Source organism: Castor canadensis, chromosome 8 (assembly GCF_047511655.1).
Source record: "Castor canadensis chromosome 8, mCasCan1.hap1v2, whole genome shotgun sequence".
Taxonomy (NCBI): domain Eukaryota; kingdom Metazoa; phylum Chordata; class Mammalia; order Rodentia; family Castoridae; genus Castor; species Castor canadensis.
Genome location: NC_133393.1, coordinates 132,820,646 through 132,834,602, shown reverse-complemented (window position 1 = coordinate 132,834,602; position 13,957 = coordinate 132,820,646). Strand labels below are relative to the sequence as shown.

The 13,957-nt window shown below is 38.9% G+C and overlaps 1 protein-coding gene and 1 long non-coding RNA gene across 3 annotated transcripts in view; one reads left to right on the top strand and one right to left on the bottom strand.

The window, feature by feature from the left end:
• Positions 1 to 13,957, top strand: part of Fgd6 (FYVE, RhoGEF and PH domain containing 6) — a 106,765-nt gene that overhangs the window by 33,181 nt on the left and 59,627 nt on the right. The window contains exon 3 of one of the 2 annotated variants that reach the window (XM_074084146.1): positions 6,527 to 6,674. In XM_074084146.1, coding sequence (XP_073940247.1) covers positions 6,527 to 6,674 — 148 coding nt within the window. Of the gene's footprint in view, positions 1 to 6,523; positions 6,675 to 13,957 lie in introns of both variants that reach the window. The other variant, XM_020158126.2, reaches the window with a different exon arrangement.
• Positions 12,199 to 13,957, bottom strand: part of LOC141425817 (uncharacterized) — a 63,345-nt gene continuing 61,586 nt past the window's right edge. The window contains exon 3 of the long non-coding RNA XR_012450954.1: positions 12,199 to 12,808. This is a non-coding gene — a long non-coding RNA (uncharacterized lncRNA). The remainder of the gene's footprint in view (positions 12,809 to 13,957) is intronic.

Sequence of the window (13,957 nt, the reverse complement as noted above, 5' to 3'; positions counted from 1 at the left end):
CTCAGCTAAGCTGAGGGGCAAGAGTATCCCGTGGACAGGCTTCAGCCCTGGGCTCCTCCTATATCATTAAAAGAGAGCAGGAACACTGGAGGGCATGGTTATCATGCCAGGGGCTATCCCATAGCCAGACAGAGCACTGTGGGAGATTTCACACTAAGATGCTTCATCTTGGCGTAGTCCACAAATTGTGTGACCACTCTCTGCCCCTGGAAACTGTTGAGTGGTTCCTCTGTTGACCTCTTTTTTTCTAGGCCATCAATTGACTACACAGAAGGTCACCCCTTCCTACCTATAATACAGAGATTCATACTAATGGTTCTCCCAAACAAACCCCTACACACTAAGGGAAAGCCAGAGTCTATCTTCCTTAGTGTCCTAAGAGTTAATAGAGTCTTCTTTTAAGGGAATCATGAAAATATGCAGATCTCTAAGCTTAGGGGTTAGGCAGAAAAAAGAGGAGGAACAGGGCAAGAATGTCTTTCTTTTAATTTTCATCACCCTGGGAAGGAAATAAAGTATTCCCAAAGAGTTTGTAGACTGTGTGTATATGTGATTGTGTATAATGAAGTCATCTTTTGCCATAGGAATTCAATCCCAAAGGGAATTATAGTCATCAGTTTTTTCTGTATCTTTCTAGGGATCGCCTGAGTATATGCCAGCATATTTGTATATGTTTGTATATGCTTTTCTATGTATATTTTAAAAGCATTTTTTTTAAATGCTGGGGATCAAATCTAGGGTCTTGTTTGTACACAGTAGGCAAGCACTGTACCACTGAGCTGAATCCCCAGTCCCTAAAAACACATTTTCTAATATGTATTTTTATATGTATGCATTGTTTGTTTGTTTTTTTTTTTCCTGCACAAATGGAACACTCTGTGCCCTGGTTTCTTATAGAGAACAATCTATGCCATGGTACATAGATCTGTGTCATTTTTCAATAGAAGTTTGCAGATAGTTCCATACTTCAATTTATTTAATCAGTCTTCTATTAATGACCATTGCTGGAAACTCATTTTAAGACTGCGTCTTAGTAATTAAATGTTAATGACTTTTAAGCTAATTACAAAACGGGTGCAGGCATCTGCGTAGATGTTCTTCTGCATTAAGGAATTTTTAATTCCATGGGTTTTTAAAGCCATTTTCAGAGTTGCCCTATGATGACTGTGTTTTAAATAGCAGCCTCAAGGTACAAATGCTGATTTGAATCAGTGGGGTTCAATTTTAAGAATCTAGTAATGAGAGTGTTCCTGGGGAAGGGGACAGTGATGGTACTGTAAGGGTAGAGGGATGGAGGTTGGCTCTGGAAAACGAAGCAGGCCTGTTTCTCCAAATGTATCTTCAAAGCCCGGTTTCCTTCCTAACAGAGTCCCCAGGAGCCAGTTTTAAACAGTTTCTTGTTTATATTTCAGAGGAGCTAGGTATATTTATGTGGTTTCTTTTTCTGAAGAACCCTACCTTGCTAGTTTTTAAAGGCTTGGTTGTTAACACCTCTAAAATCTCTAAGAGATTTATGAACCAACATATAAGACATGAATTGTACACATTTTATGCTCCAAGGTTTTCTTCATTCTTTTTTTTTTGGGGGGGGGTGAGAGACTCCTGCTGTGCTGTCTTTTTAAATATTTTAATGATTTTGTTAATTTTTAATCCATATTAATCAGAGTTGAACTCAAATAGATTAATATGCTATTTACAAATGTTAGAGATTTTAAAACTGAGATGAAGATAGACCATTAATTCTTTAAATTAAACTTTGTGTTACCTTTAGGCAAAATTCTTAGGTAGTTATTTTTTTTTAGGCAAGAGGGTTATAAATGTAAATTCATACTTATCTCTGTGGGGAAGGATTTTTGTGACTGTGCTATAGTAAATAAGAACATTGGCATCCACATGTTCCTGAAGCATTGAGGTTTCTTTTTGGGCAAGGCTGTTATGGGGAAGACTCACCAACTGATCTGGTTACCTCCTAGCAGGGGAGTACAGTTATTGAAGCTGACATTTGGTCCGGTCAGATAGGTTTGCCTCAACCTCTGTGTTATCTCTTACCTCTTATGTTCTGTCACCCGGGCTCTGCACATACTTAAAATAATTTTTCAAGATTCTATATGTGGAAAACCTAAAAATATGACATGAATATGTGACTCCTGTTCTATTAGAGGATGAAATGGTCACATGTGCCTAATTCACAGTTGTGCCATGTTTCCTAAAAGAGTTAGAGCAGTGCCTTACTCATTTAAGGGGTAATTCCCAAGAAAATCATCAAAATGGGAAATGGGGGAAATTCCAGATGTACTGTGCAATTGCAAAGGGCACTTGAAAAAGAAAATAAAGTTTGGGCTGAAGATATAGGTCCGTAGTAGGGCACTTGCCTAGTACACATGAGGCCCTGAGTTCAATCCTCGGCACCACAAAAAACAAGTAAAGAGGTAACAAGAATAAAGAGTTTTTTGGTGAAACAATTTTATGGTGAAAGTTGCACATCATAATAACTAATTATTAAGTAGTTTAATTTTTTTTTCATTTTGGTAAGTTTTTTATGTAATGTTCATCCTTCAAGTCCTTCATCTTTTTTTCCCACTTACTCTGTGATAAATATGAAAGCAGCCAAAGGAAACACACAATCACAGTCATGAGACAGCATTTGACAAGAATTAGAACAACATCCTGAGGACAAGCAGGCTGTTCACTCTGGGCCAGAGTAGAAAGCAGAGGAAGGGAAAGATCACACAAGTCCAGATGTGCATATTGTGACTTGGCATTGAGAAGGAAGCTTTGAAGGTGAGGGTATCAGAACGAGCTTCTTTATTCAACTTCAGGAGGAATTCTATGGAACATTCTTTAGTTAAGGGGCTCAGAATAAAATCACAGGCAAGGGAGGAACAAGTCAACTGGAACTGTCTACCATAGAAGGGACAGGGTCTTGAAACCTTTCTTCAGTTAACTCAGCTTCTCTTTCCTTCTCTCCACTATCCTTGTTCTTCTCCTTTCTGCTGGCTGGAGTTGGTAATTTAGTGAAGTTTCACAAGGGTGTTTTTGTGATGAGCCCTGGCATCTGTGGGGCTGGCTGTACCCTGTATAGGTTTTATGTTCTAAAAACTTCTATAGAAAATGCATTAAGTATTTTTCAGAAGACAATTTCTTCTGAAAGTGAGCTTTAGGTAAGAGAGCATCTTCCCTAAAAGAGAAATGTCATGTGCTTCAAGTAGAGGATGTTCTGTCCATATATAGAATTTAGCAAATAGAGAAACAAAAATAATTAAAATGTGATGGCATTGAATAGCTATCATTCTAAACGCATAGACCTGGGCAGGTGGAACTGAAAGATCATTGCCATCAGGAGGAATTGGTTTCTGGCTTTACTTTCTCTGGATTTTCTTTCCAGAAGCATATGACTGATGGCCCAGGGAAGTAGAGCGGATCTTTGTTCTTGTTGCAGCTCGCTTTCCTTTTACTCTGTTAAATTACGAACCACCTAGGCAGGAAGATGTAAGAGGAAACGCTATGTCCCATTCCTTTAACCGGCAAAGCAGACAGTGTTAGGGTATTAGTTTCCTGACAGTGGGAAGGAAATAAAGAGAATAGAAGAAGAGGCCCAGATTATATGATTGGCATCAGTAAGGAGTCCAAGGTTTATTATCACAAATCTAAAGCTATCTAGGTAGACTCAGTAGCTGCTGACAGGTATGTGGAAAAACAGTTTAATTAATCCTTTTAGAAATGAATGTGCAAATGTGGGTCCCAGATGCCATCTTTCCCGATTTACTGCTAAGCCTTTTCTCTTCCCTTTAAAATCCAATCCCTGTTACCTGTTTCTATTTTAGTTGATGTGACTCACTCTGCTCGTAATGTACTTGAAAACTTGCAGTCTTCTTCCCAGTTCTTTTCTTCTTGCACCCACCTCTTTTTCTCAGCTCCTGGTGTAGCCACGCTGATTCAGGCCATCTCACCAAGGGTCTGTTGTGTATCGGGCAGTGTACTGAGGATTCAGCTGAAAAACAATTTCCTTGTCCTTAGGAGTTTACATTTCAGTGAGGAAACAAGCCCATCACCACCGGTGAAGTAAGATAGCACAGGATTCAGAAGAGTCCAGCAGAGCAATTTGGAAGAGATAGAGGGAATTGGGGAAGGCTTTCAGTCGGGAAGCAATTTTTGGAATTAAGTGTCTCCTACTGTTTTACGTCAGTGTGTTTCCATCCAAGTGTGTTTTGATCCATGTAAGTTTATTTTGTATTTTTATTTTTTGTGCTGCTGAGGATTGACCAAGGGGCTCATGCATGCTAGGCAAATGCTTTGCCAACCAATTGTATTCCCAACCCTATTCACTTTTAATACTTAAGTTTTTTTTCTTTGTCCTTAAACGTTAACTTTTGTACTTTGATTCCTTTTTGTTTTGTTTGTTTTGAGATAAGGTTGTATATATTAGCTCAGGCTGTCCTCTTTGCACTCCTCCTGCCTTAGCCTCCTGAGTGCTGGGATTACAGGCATGAGCCACTGTGTCTAGCTCTTTAATTCCTAAAGAATGTGGCAACTGGTTACCATCTTGTTAATAACAGGGTTCCAAATATTTGATCAGGAAACACCTTTCATCTCTCTAGACAAAATAAACCTAACCCTTTACAGTGCTACAGCCTCATTACTATCTGAAATTCTAAACACTGTGGAGTCCAAACCATCCACAGCTGAGTCTTTTAGAGCAGAGCTGCTCACACAGCACTGGGATATTGTTATGACACTTGCTCTGATTCTGAAGGTCAGGGTACAAACTAATTTGTGTATTTCTAAGAAACTTCCAGGTAATGCTGATAGTGCTTAGAAATTCAGTGAGTTAACAAGGTTTTAGAGGATGAAAAGAGATAAGAAAATAAGATTAAAATGAGTGGGACTGGGGATATGTAGCTTAGTGGTAGAGTCCTTGTCTAGCCTGAATCAAACCCTGTGCTCTGTCCCCAATGCAAAAAAAAAAAAAAAAAGAAAGAAAGAGAAGAAAAAAATAGAAGGCATATTTTCTTCTCTGTACATGTTAGATGGACCTTGTGGGGTACCTCTCGTTAACTCTCATGTATTCTTTCCAGCCTCTTTGGCTTTTGTCCTTGCACCCAGAGCCAGCCAGTGATGTGACTGTAAAGTTGCTGCCCTCCACCCCCTCACACCCTACCCTCACCCTTACACCCCCCACCCCCGCCCATTGCTCTGGAATCATGTAGAGCTGTGATAAGGTGTGCATCCACCTAACTGAGTGGTAGGTTCCCTGAGGCCCTGAGAGAGCACTGAATAATCAGAAATCCTGACTTGGCTGTGGGCAGAGTTCCTTTTGGCATTCTCTCTCCATCTAACTGGTTTGTGTAACAGTTGGGCTGCTGGAATGGTTTCTGAAGCAAGTCTGTTTCCTACAATGTGTAATCAGGAACTGGCAGAAAATTTATCTTTAGCTTTTAAGATTCCCGTTAGAAATTCTCCTAACTCCAGCCTTGGCAGTTGAGTGACCTGCCCATGACCTGCTTAAGGGCTGGCTAGAGTGGAATGCAAAGTGTCTCTTTATTCTGCTGGAGTGTTTCCCCTGGTGATTTTCTTTGGATCTTTTACTGGCTCCACCTATACTCTTCTACACTGTAGATACTCTTGTAAGCTAACACCAGAAGAGCAGTTTCCAAAGGCTGCCTGCTCCTGAGTCTTTACAACCAATGCTAGAAAGAATATTTCCTGGTCTTCCTGGGGAACTTTCCTGTGGAATTCCCCTACAGACCGATTGCAACAATGCCTGTTAGCTTTATGAGATCTGTCTCAGTCCAAACTGAAAAACCTGGGTGACGTCGAGCTGACAAGAGGAAGTTGAAAAATGGCCTTGTACAGTGGTTCTCAGACTTTAGCCCGAATCAGAACCACCTGGAAGGCTTGTTAAAATGCAGATTGCTGGGCTCTGAACCTCTAATTTCTGATTTTGCAGGTCTAGGTTGTGGCCTGAGAATTTGTTAACATCTTTGTTCCTTCCCAGGTCTTATAATTCAGGTACATATAGATGATAACCAGGAATGTGGTTACATGCATTGTTGACAATTTTCAACATTACTTCCCAGTCCCTTTTTTTGTTTGTTTTTAAACACTGGGGCTCAAGGACACAGCAGCTTTTCTGGGTAGCCAGTGCCGTTTGGGGTAAGCCAGGCCACTCCCTAAGACTTTTTGGACTCTACCAGGAGTAGAGAGACTTGATCTTCTACAAGAAGTATATGGACGCATAGGGTGGAGGCAGCAAGGAAACCTGCTTCCCACCTACCTTCCTATTAGCAAAGTAATATTAAATTGGTGTTAATGTTGAATTAAAATTTAAACCCAAAATGAATTTGAGTTTTGAACAGCAGAGTCAAGGCAAAGGAAGGGGAAATTTCGTTGATCTGGCATTTCCATTCCTCTGCTCCCTTAGATACTCTTTGCTCCCATCACAAGGATAAGGTGGTTGATACTGGTTCAGTTTTGTGAGTGTTTCTTGCTGTTGAAGGTGACTAATGCATGCTTTCTATTGAAGCAGTTCTGGAGCATCCCAGGAAGGACAGGATGATCTTGACGTTGGTCTTGGTGACCTGCCCTCCGATGAGGACGAAGTCATCAGCAGTTCTGATGAAGATGATGTCAGCTCTGAGTCAAGTAAAGGAGAGCCAGACCTGGAAGGTAAACAGGTATGTTTTGCTAATTGTTTCTACTTTTGTGTTTGTTGGTCTGTCCTCAAAAACCCTAGTGAGTTTTCATGAAACATTCTTCAAATTTATGTTTAATTACTACTATAAAGTAGCACTAAGATGTTATCCTGTTTCTAAGTACATATCACCTAGGGATTGTTAGTGATTTTTGAGAAATAATTTTCACTAATAACCACTGGCTTTTTGATAACAAAAATTCCTCTTAAGGCTGTTCTTCATACCAGTTCTTAGATTTCTGGAATGAAAGGAATTATATACATTTGACATTCAGTTACATCTTCTTAGGGACAGAATAAAGGTTGTTGCTACTAGTACAATTATAATTTGCTTTGAAATATCCAGAACGTGTATAAGTTTGGGGAACATGGAGATTGTCCATGTGTTGATATAATTGTTTAAGATGTGTGTCTCTCTAGTTTGGCATGAATATTTATCTACTTCATTCAAAATCACATTTCTTTCCATGAAGACATTATGAAAAGGATAAAATTAGTACAGGAGCAATATCCCCATGATAATGGGACTGTTATAACAAGATCGAATCAAAGGATTTATACAGCACATCAAGCTGTAGAGGAAATTCATGTCACCTAACTCTCTTAATTTGTCAATTCATTATGCTTCCTGGGTAATGTTTTCGCTCAAGTTAAATTCATTTTTAGTCAGGCATGGTGAAATATACTGTAATCCCAGCACTTAGGAGACTGAGGCAGAAGGACTACAAATTTGAGGCCAGCCTAGGCTACATAGCAAGACCGTGTCTCAAAAAAAAAAATTATTAATTAATTTTCACCCTTAAGTGAATGACACAAATAAAATTAGCTAAATTTGAGTCCCAGCTCTACCAACTCTGATTTGGGTGATCTCAAGCTAATTACTAACCTTTTGGCTTAAAGAGTGCCACTTTCTAGATGGCAAAAATAATAGTACTTCTAGAATTATGAGGATTAAGGGATCTGACATATGGAAAAAGAATACTTCCCAGTACACAGAGTTCACAGATTGTTTAATGCTAGCAAAACTTTATTTCTGTGCAGTAAATACTGGATAGTAGTGTTGGGAGTAACCACCAGAAATTATTTAGGCAGGTGAATTTGTAAAACTCTTAAGACAGATGAATGGCTGTTCTTCTTAAAGATTCATGGCATTCTGCAGCAATCTGTGGGTTTTACTCTGTCAAGCAATTCTTCCTGTGTCTTCTTGGTATCTGTTGTGCCCAGATTCGAAAACTCATTTTCCATGTTGCTTCTTCTTAGATACAGAGTCTACAGATATGTATAGAACACCCACCATGTCCCTGGTACCATTGGTATTTGCTAGAGATAAGCAGTACTCATGCTTCATGCTTCATGCACTCATATCCCAGTGGGGCAAGAGGGACCATAAATGCATAAACAGGAAGAACTCCAGAGTGTTACAGGCTGTGGAAGGAATAATGTGCTAGAAACAGTGGGAGGGGCACTTTGGATGATAGCCTCTGAGAAGGTGATATTTGACTGGTATTTAGATGACTGACAGAACCTGTGTAGAGTCTAGGAAGAGCAGTGAAATGGCCTCTAAGGGCTATAATTAAATCAACCTTTACTCTGTGTGATAAGCAACCCCATGTTCTTTCTTTTTCTAACAGATACTATCATTTGGGTCTGTTTCTTTTGCTTGAACCTTTTCCATTTTCTCCCCATACTTGAAGTGGTGGCCATAATTGGTTTCCACATTCTGCTGGGGATTATGTTGATACATGATAAAAAGGAAGGAATAATCTCTAACCTTGTGCTATGCCTCTTCTCAACTCTGCCTGTCCTGACACTGCCTGGTTGACTCAGTCAACCAGTGGAGACTCCCAGGGTTCCTTCCTCTATATTTGTCCCTGCTTTTTTTTTTTTTTTTCCTCTTCCTATATTTATTTCACTATTTTATGTCCTTAGTTTTGCTGCATTATGACATCCCTGTTAAATCTTTATCTTTTTTTTTTTTTAATGGGACAGTTTCTTCAGCTAGTTATGCATATGTAACATCTTTTAACCTGGTGCCAGTAGTTCTAATAATTTCTCTCCTTTATAATTCTCAGCCGCCCTGATGAATTTACTGTCTATCTCTTCATCTGAGACAACAATGGCAAGAATACAATACACTAACTCTTCCTTTCTAGGCAGATGTTAATACATAACAATGGCCTGGCAAATGCTTTTCTTCTAAGTAATTTGCTTTCATAGTAGTAAGAAGAATACAGTTCTTGGAGCCAGACTCTGCCATTTACTTGCTCTGTGATATTGAACAAAGTTCTCTTTGGCCTAGTCTCCCCATCTGTAAGAAAAGGAGGGAATAGAGTATACACTTGACTTTATTTTGTTGTGATGACTAAATGATATATGCCATTTAGAACATGCCTAACTGCCTAGCCTACTTGATCATAAGTGCATGACAAAAAAGTTCAACATTGTTAGCCATTAGAGAAACACTAATCAAAACCTCAATGAGGTACCGTTTTATAGACACTAGGATGGGTGTAATAAAAAAAGGTGGACAGTAACAAGTGTTGGGGAAGATGTAGAAAAATCGGAATCCTCATATACTACTGATGAGAATATAAAATGGTGCCATTGCTTTGTAAAACAGTCTGTCAATTTCTCAGACTCAGCAATTCCACTCTTAGGTATCTACATAAAAGAAATGGAGACATTTGTTTACACAAAAACTTGTACAGGAGTGTTCATATCAGCATTATTCTAATAACTAAAAGATGGAGAGACTTCACATGCTTATCAACTGATAAGTAGATAAACAGATTGTGGTGTCTATCCGCATGATGGAACATTATTCCATCACAAAAAGGAATGGGGGTGACTGGTAAAGGGTACAGAGTTTCTGTTTTGGATGCTGAAATGTTTAAGATTAGATTATGGTGATGATCATACAACCCTGAATGCATTATGAACCACTGAATTGTTTAAAGGGTAAAAAAAATATGTCTTATGGTATATAAATTATATCTCAATAAAGCTATTTAAAGAATAAAAGGAATCAGGCTAGAGGGAAAACAATAGAGCTAAGTGGATGATTACAACAGAGCATGTAATCCTATACATCATCTGAGGGGAGGCCACAAATTTGGCTTTCCTACAACCTAATTAAAAAAGCTGATAACAGTATCCAAAAGAAAAACAAATTCTTTGGAGTAGAAGCATAAGAAGAAGAGTTTATTTCTAATTTCCTTGGTCCTAGTTTCTCAGTTTTGTATTGTTCTGAGGCTCACACAGGATGATAGATGCAGAAGTTTTTGGAAAGTCAGGAGAGTTCATGCCTGTTGAACACATGTAATTTACTTCCATGATTGTATTTGTGATAGGTCACCCTACTTTCCAAAGTGGCACAAACTTGATGGTTAAAACCACAGAATTTAATTGGATGCTTAAAGTCAGAAATCAAGACATGAACAGGGCTATACTTATCTCTGAAACCTGTAGGAAGGATCTTTCTTTGTCTCTTCCTAACTTCTGGTGGTTTACTGACAATTTTTGAGATTCCTTGGTTTACAGTTGTAGCAATTCATTCTGTGCCTGAATCATCACATGGTGCTGTCCATTCATGTGTCTCTGTTTCACACCAGTCATATGGAACTCCAGTACGACATCATTTTAACTTATCTGCAATGGCCCTATTTCAAATAAAGTCATATTCTGATGTCCTGGGGATTAGGGCCTCATAGGAAAGGAACACCATTCAATCCATACCAAGTGCTATATCCTTAATAGGTGCTATAGATGATATATGTTTAGATGCTAATAATGTTTTTTTGTATAAGTACTCAATTCAGTAATAGGCAAAAAGAAAGAATATATAAAATTCTACCTTTGTCTTTGTGAAGGAAACACAAGCAGGAGTTCAAAAAATTACTCCTCCTGGTGTGATGGCACACACCTATAATCCCAGCATTCAGGAAACTGAGATGACAGGATTGAAAGTTCAATGACAGCCTGGGCTGTACAGGAGACCCTGTCTCCAAAAAGAATAAAATTAGCATTAGCATTGTACCACTCCTGTGTACCTGAGCTTGTCTCTGTGCTAAGGGTACGCGTAATTAATCTTGGTAATTAAAAACATGCTATGGTATAGATCTGTCATAGGCCCTGTGTCTGTCTCACGTGAAGACAAGGAATTTTACTTTTATTTTTATTTTTATTTTTTATTTTTTTATTATTCATATATGCATACCAACGCTTGGGTCATTTCTCCCCCCTGCCCCCACCCCCTCCCTTACCACCCACAAGAAAAGGAATTTTAGACAGTAAGTAACTTGCTTTGTAAACCCCTGAGATGGGGTTTTCCACCCAAATCTGTCTCTACTAACAAATCAGTACATCATTTACAGAAGCAGGTGACGCCCCAGGACACATTTGGGTGGGGTAATGAGCCATGCGAATCTCCTTTGACCCATTTCCAAATTTCATGTTTTTTGCTTTTTCCTTTCAATTTTTAATAAGTATTTAAAAACTGAGGAGCATTGTTTTTGCTTCTTTGTGGTTTCTCTGCATTTTTGCTTCCCTGTCCTCCTTCAGGTCTTTGAAAACTAGCTCATGATTTTCCCTCAGGAAGGGTAAGGGTGAAAATTGAAGGTAGCATTATCCTTTAGGTATTAATCATGGTGTTACCTCATCTTTAAGGTGACAAAGAGATGGTTCTCAGGTCAGTCTAGAGGTTAATTTTGATTTTTTGTTTGTTTATTTATTGTTTTTGTTTTTCTGGGACAGGGTTTGGCTATGAAGCCCAAGCTGGCATTGATCCTCCTGCCTTAGCCTCCTGAGTACTAGAATTACAGGTGTGGACTACCACACCTGGCTACATTTTTTGTTTTTTTATTAAGTATGATAAAAGAGACCTTTTAATAATTATATTAAAAAGTAATAGATACATTTCACTGAACATTACTTGTAGTGAACAAATATGATAAAAGGTGAACACAGGAATTTGTAAGAGATTTTAGATTATAAAACTGGATTTCAGATCAAATGTTCTGCTTTGGAATTTGTTTGACTTATTTTATGACCTGGACAAAGTATTTCCATTTGTTTGTGGCTCGTGTCTCAAATTCCAGGGCAGTATACTTTTGGGAGTTGCTATTATTTAACAGGCAGTCTACTTTGAAATGTGATATAATTTAAGCAAGGATTTTCATTAACTGAGCAGTTGAGCTGCCAATTATGGCCTCTCTTGAGGTTTTACGGTGAGGTGTGTTTTTCTATCATTATTTGACTTGGTCAGAATCACTTACTGTTCTCATAAGTTGAAGATAATATATAACTTTTAAATCTGGTTGTTTTTGACATTTTTTGAAAGTGATTGTTATCCATTGATTCATTTTCTAGTCACTATCCTTTATTTAGCTCTACAGTTTTCTTAGTTTAAAAGGCAAAAGAAACAAATACATAGAATTTTGAAACTGGAAAATGCCTTATCATCTAGTCTAATCCGTTGTTTTATGTGACAATTTTTTGTATGTGTGTATGTAGTGGGGGGCGGAATTGAGGTTTGAACTCCAGGCTTCACACTTGCAAAGCAGGTGCTTTTCCTCTTGAGCCACACCTCCAGTTCATTTTGCTCTGGTTATTTTAAAGGTGAAGTTCTTGTGAATTATTTGCCCAGGCTGGCCTCAAATTGCGGTCCTCCCAACCTGAGCCTCCCAAGTAGGTGTGAGCACTGGCGCCTGGTTGTGACAAAAGCTTTTAATTCATTTGGGTTTACATTTTCATGTTATGGAACACATTCAAAGCACTGTGTTGTGATCTTAGATTCTGAGAAGGTAACTGCCACCCTTGTACATATTTGCTTATTCGTAAATATTGCACAACGATTAGGCACTGTGCTGTGTGCATAAGGATGCACAGGTGAATGCGGTCATAGTCTGGAGGGAATTAAGACATTTTATCAAGTAAACACAATCCACTGGATTAAGTCCCATAGATACTATGTGAATAAGAGAGTAGTCTCACCTTTTGGGGGTAGCAGCAAGAAAACAGAAAGGCAGCCTTGGTAAAGCGAAAACATTTGGGCACAATCTTAAAGGCTGTTTTGGAACATCACAAGCTGAAATCCTTGGGGAGAAAATTCACCTTGACCTGAAAGGAAGTCAGAGTCAAAAGAAAGACATGCTAAGAGACAGGTTAGAGCAGAGCACATTTGGAGTTTCAGAGTGGTTCCAGTTTGACTGGAGTTAACACAGTGGGGAGGAGTAGGAAAGAGGAGTGAAAGTTTAGTGTATACTTTGTGAAGGGCCTTTAATACACAGAAAAGGAAAGATTGGTCATTCGTACCCATATGTGATAGGGGCTGCTAATGTGGTCCAGCCTAAGAACTAGCATGATTATTATTTGCATTTTAGTAGTAGTATTCTTGTGACAAGGTAGAACATAGATTGCAGAGTGATAGATCTACAGCCAAGCAAACAACATAGACTGCTATAACAGTGTAGGCAAGAAATGAGGAGGCAGTGCTAGAGACCAGTGCTGTCATTTGGATCTTGAATGTTCCCCTAACATTCATGTGTTAAAGGCTTGATTGTCTGCCTGTGATGCTGTTGGGAGGTGGTAGAACTTTAGTAGGTTAGACCTAGTAGAAGGAAGTTAGTCATTGGGGACATGACCTTAAAGGGGACATAGGGACCTTGGTCTTAGCTCCTTCCTGTCTTTCCCTTTTGCCTCTGGGTGCCATGAATTAAGTATCTCCTCCTGCCACAATGTACTGTGCTGCCACAGGCCCAAAACAACACCAAATGTCCAACCACTGAAACCCTGAGCCAACCTAAGCATTTCCTCCTTTTAGGTTATTTATCTCAGGTATTTTGTGACAGTGACCAAAATCTGACTAGCAGAGACAGGAAAGAATCAATTAAGATAAATTCAGAAGGACAAACTGACAGGACTTGTAGACTCAGAAATGAAAGATAAAAAATGGCTTTTAGGAAAAGAAAGTGGAGCTCAGGTTTTCGGGGTTGTTGCCTGGGTAGGTACAGTAGCCAGTATAGGGAAGTTCAGACTTTCCTTCTATTAAACTGACTGACAGTAGACAGAGCAAAAAAAGAAAAAGATACTATTATATTATAGGCAAGACATAAGGAGGCATACAAATTTATTAACATGCATACCGGCTACACAAAATACAGAAACACAAAGAATTGCTAGATAGTAGGGGAGAGAGAAATGGGGGGAAATGGGCAGAATGACACTGTGAACAAGGGTTGTCTTAGGCAGATGAAGCTTCTCTGCTGG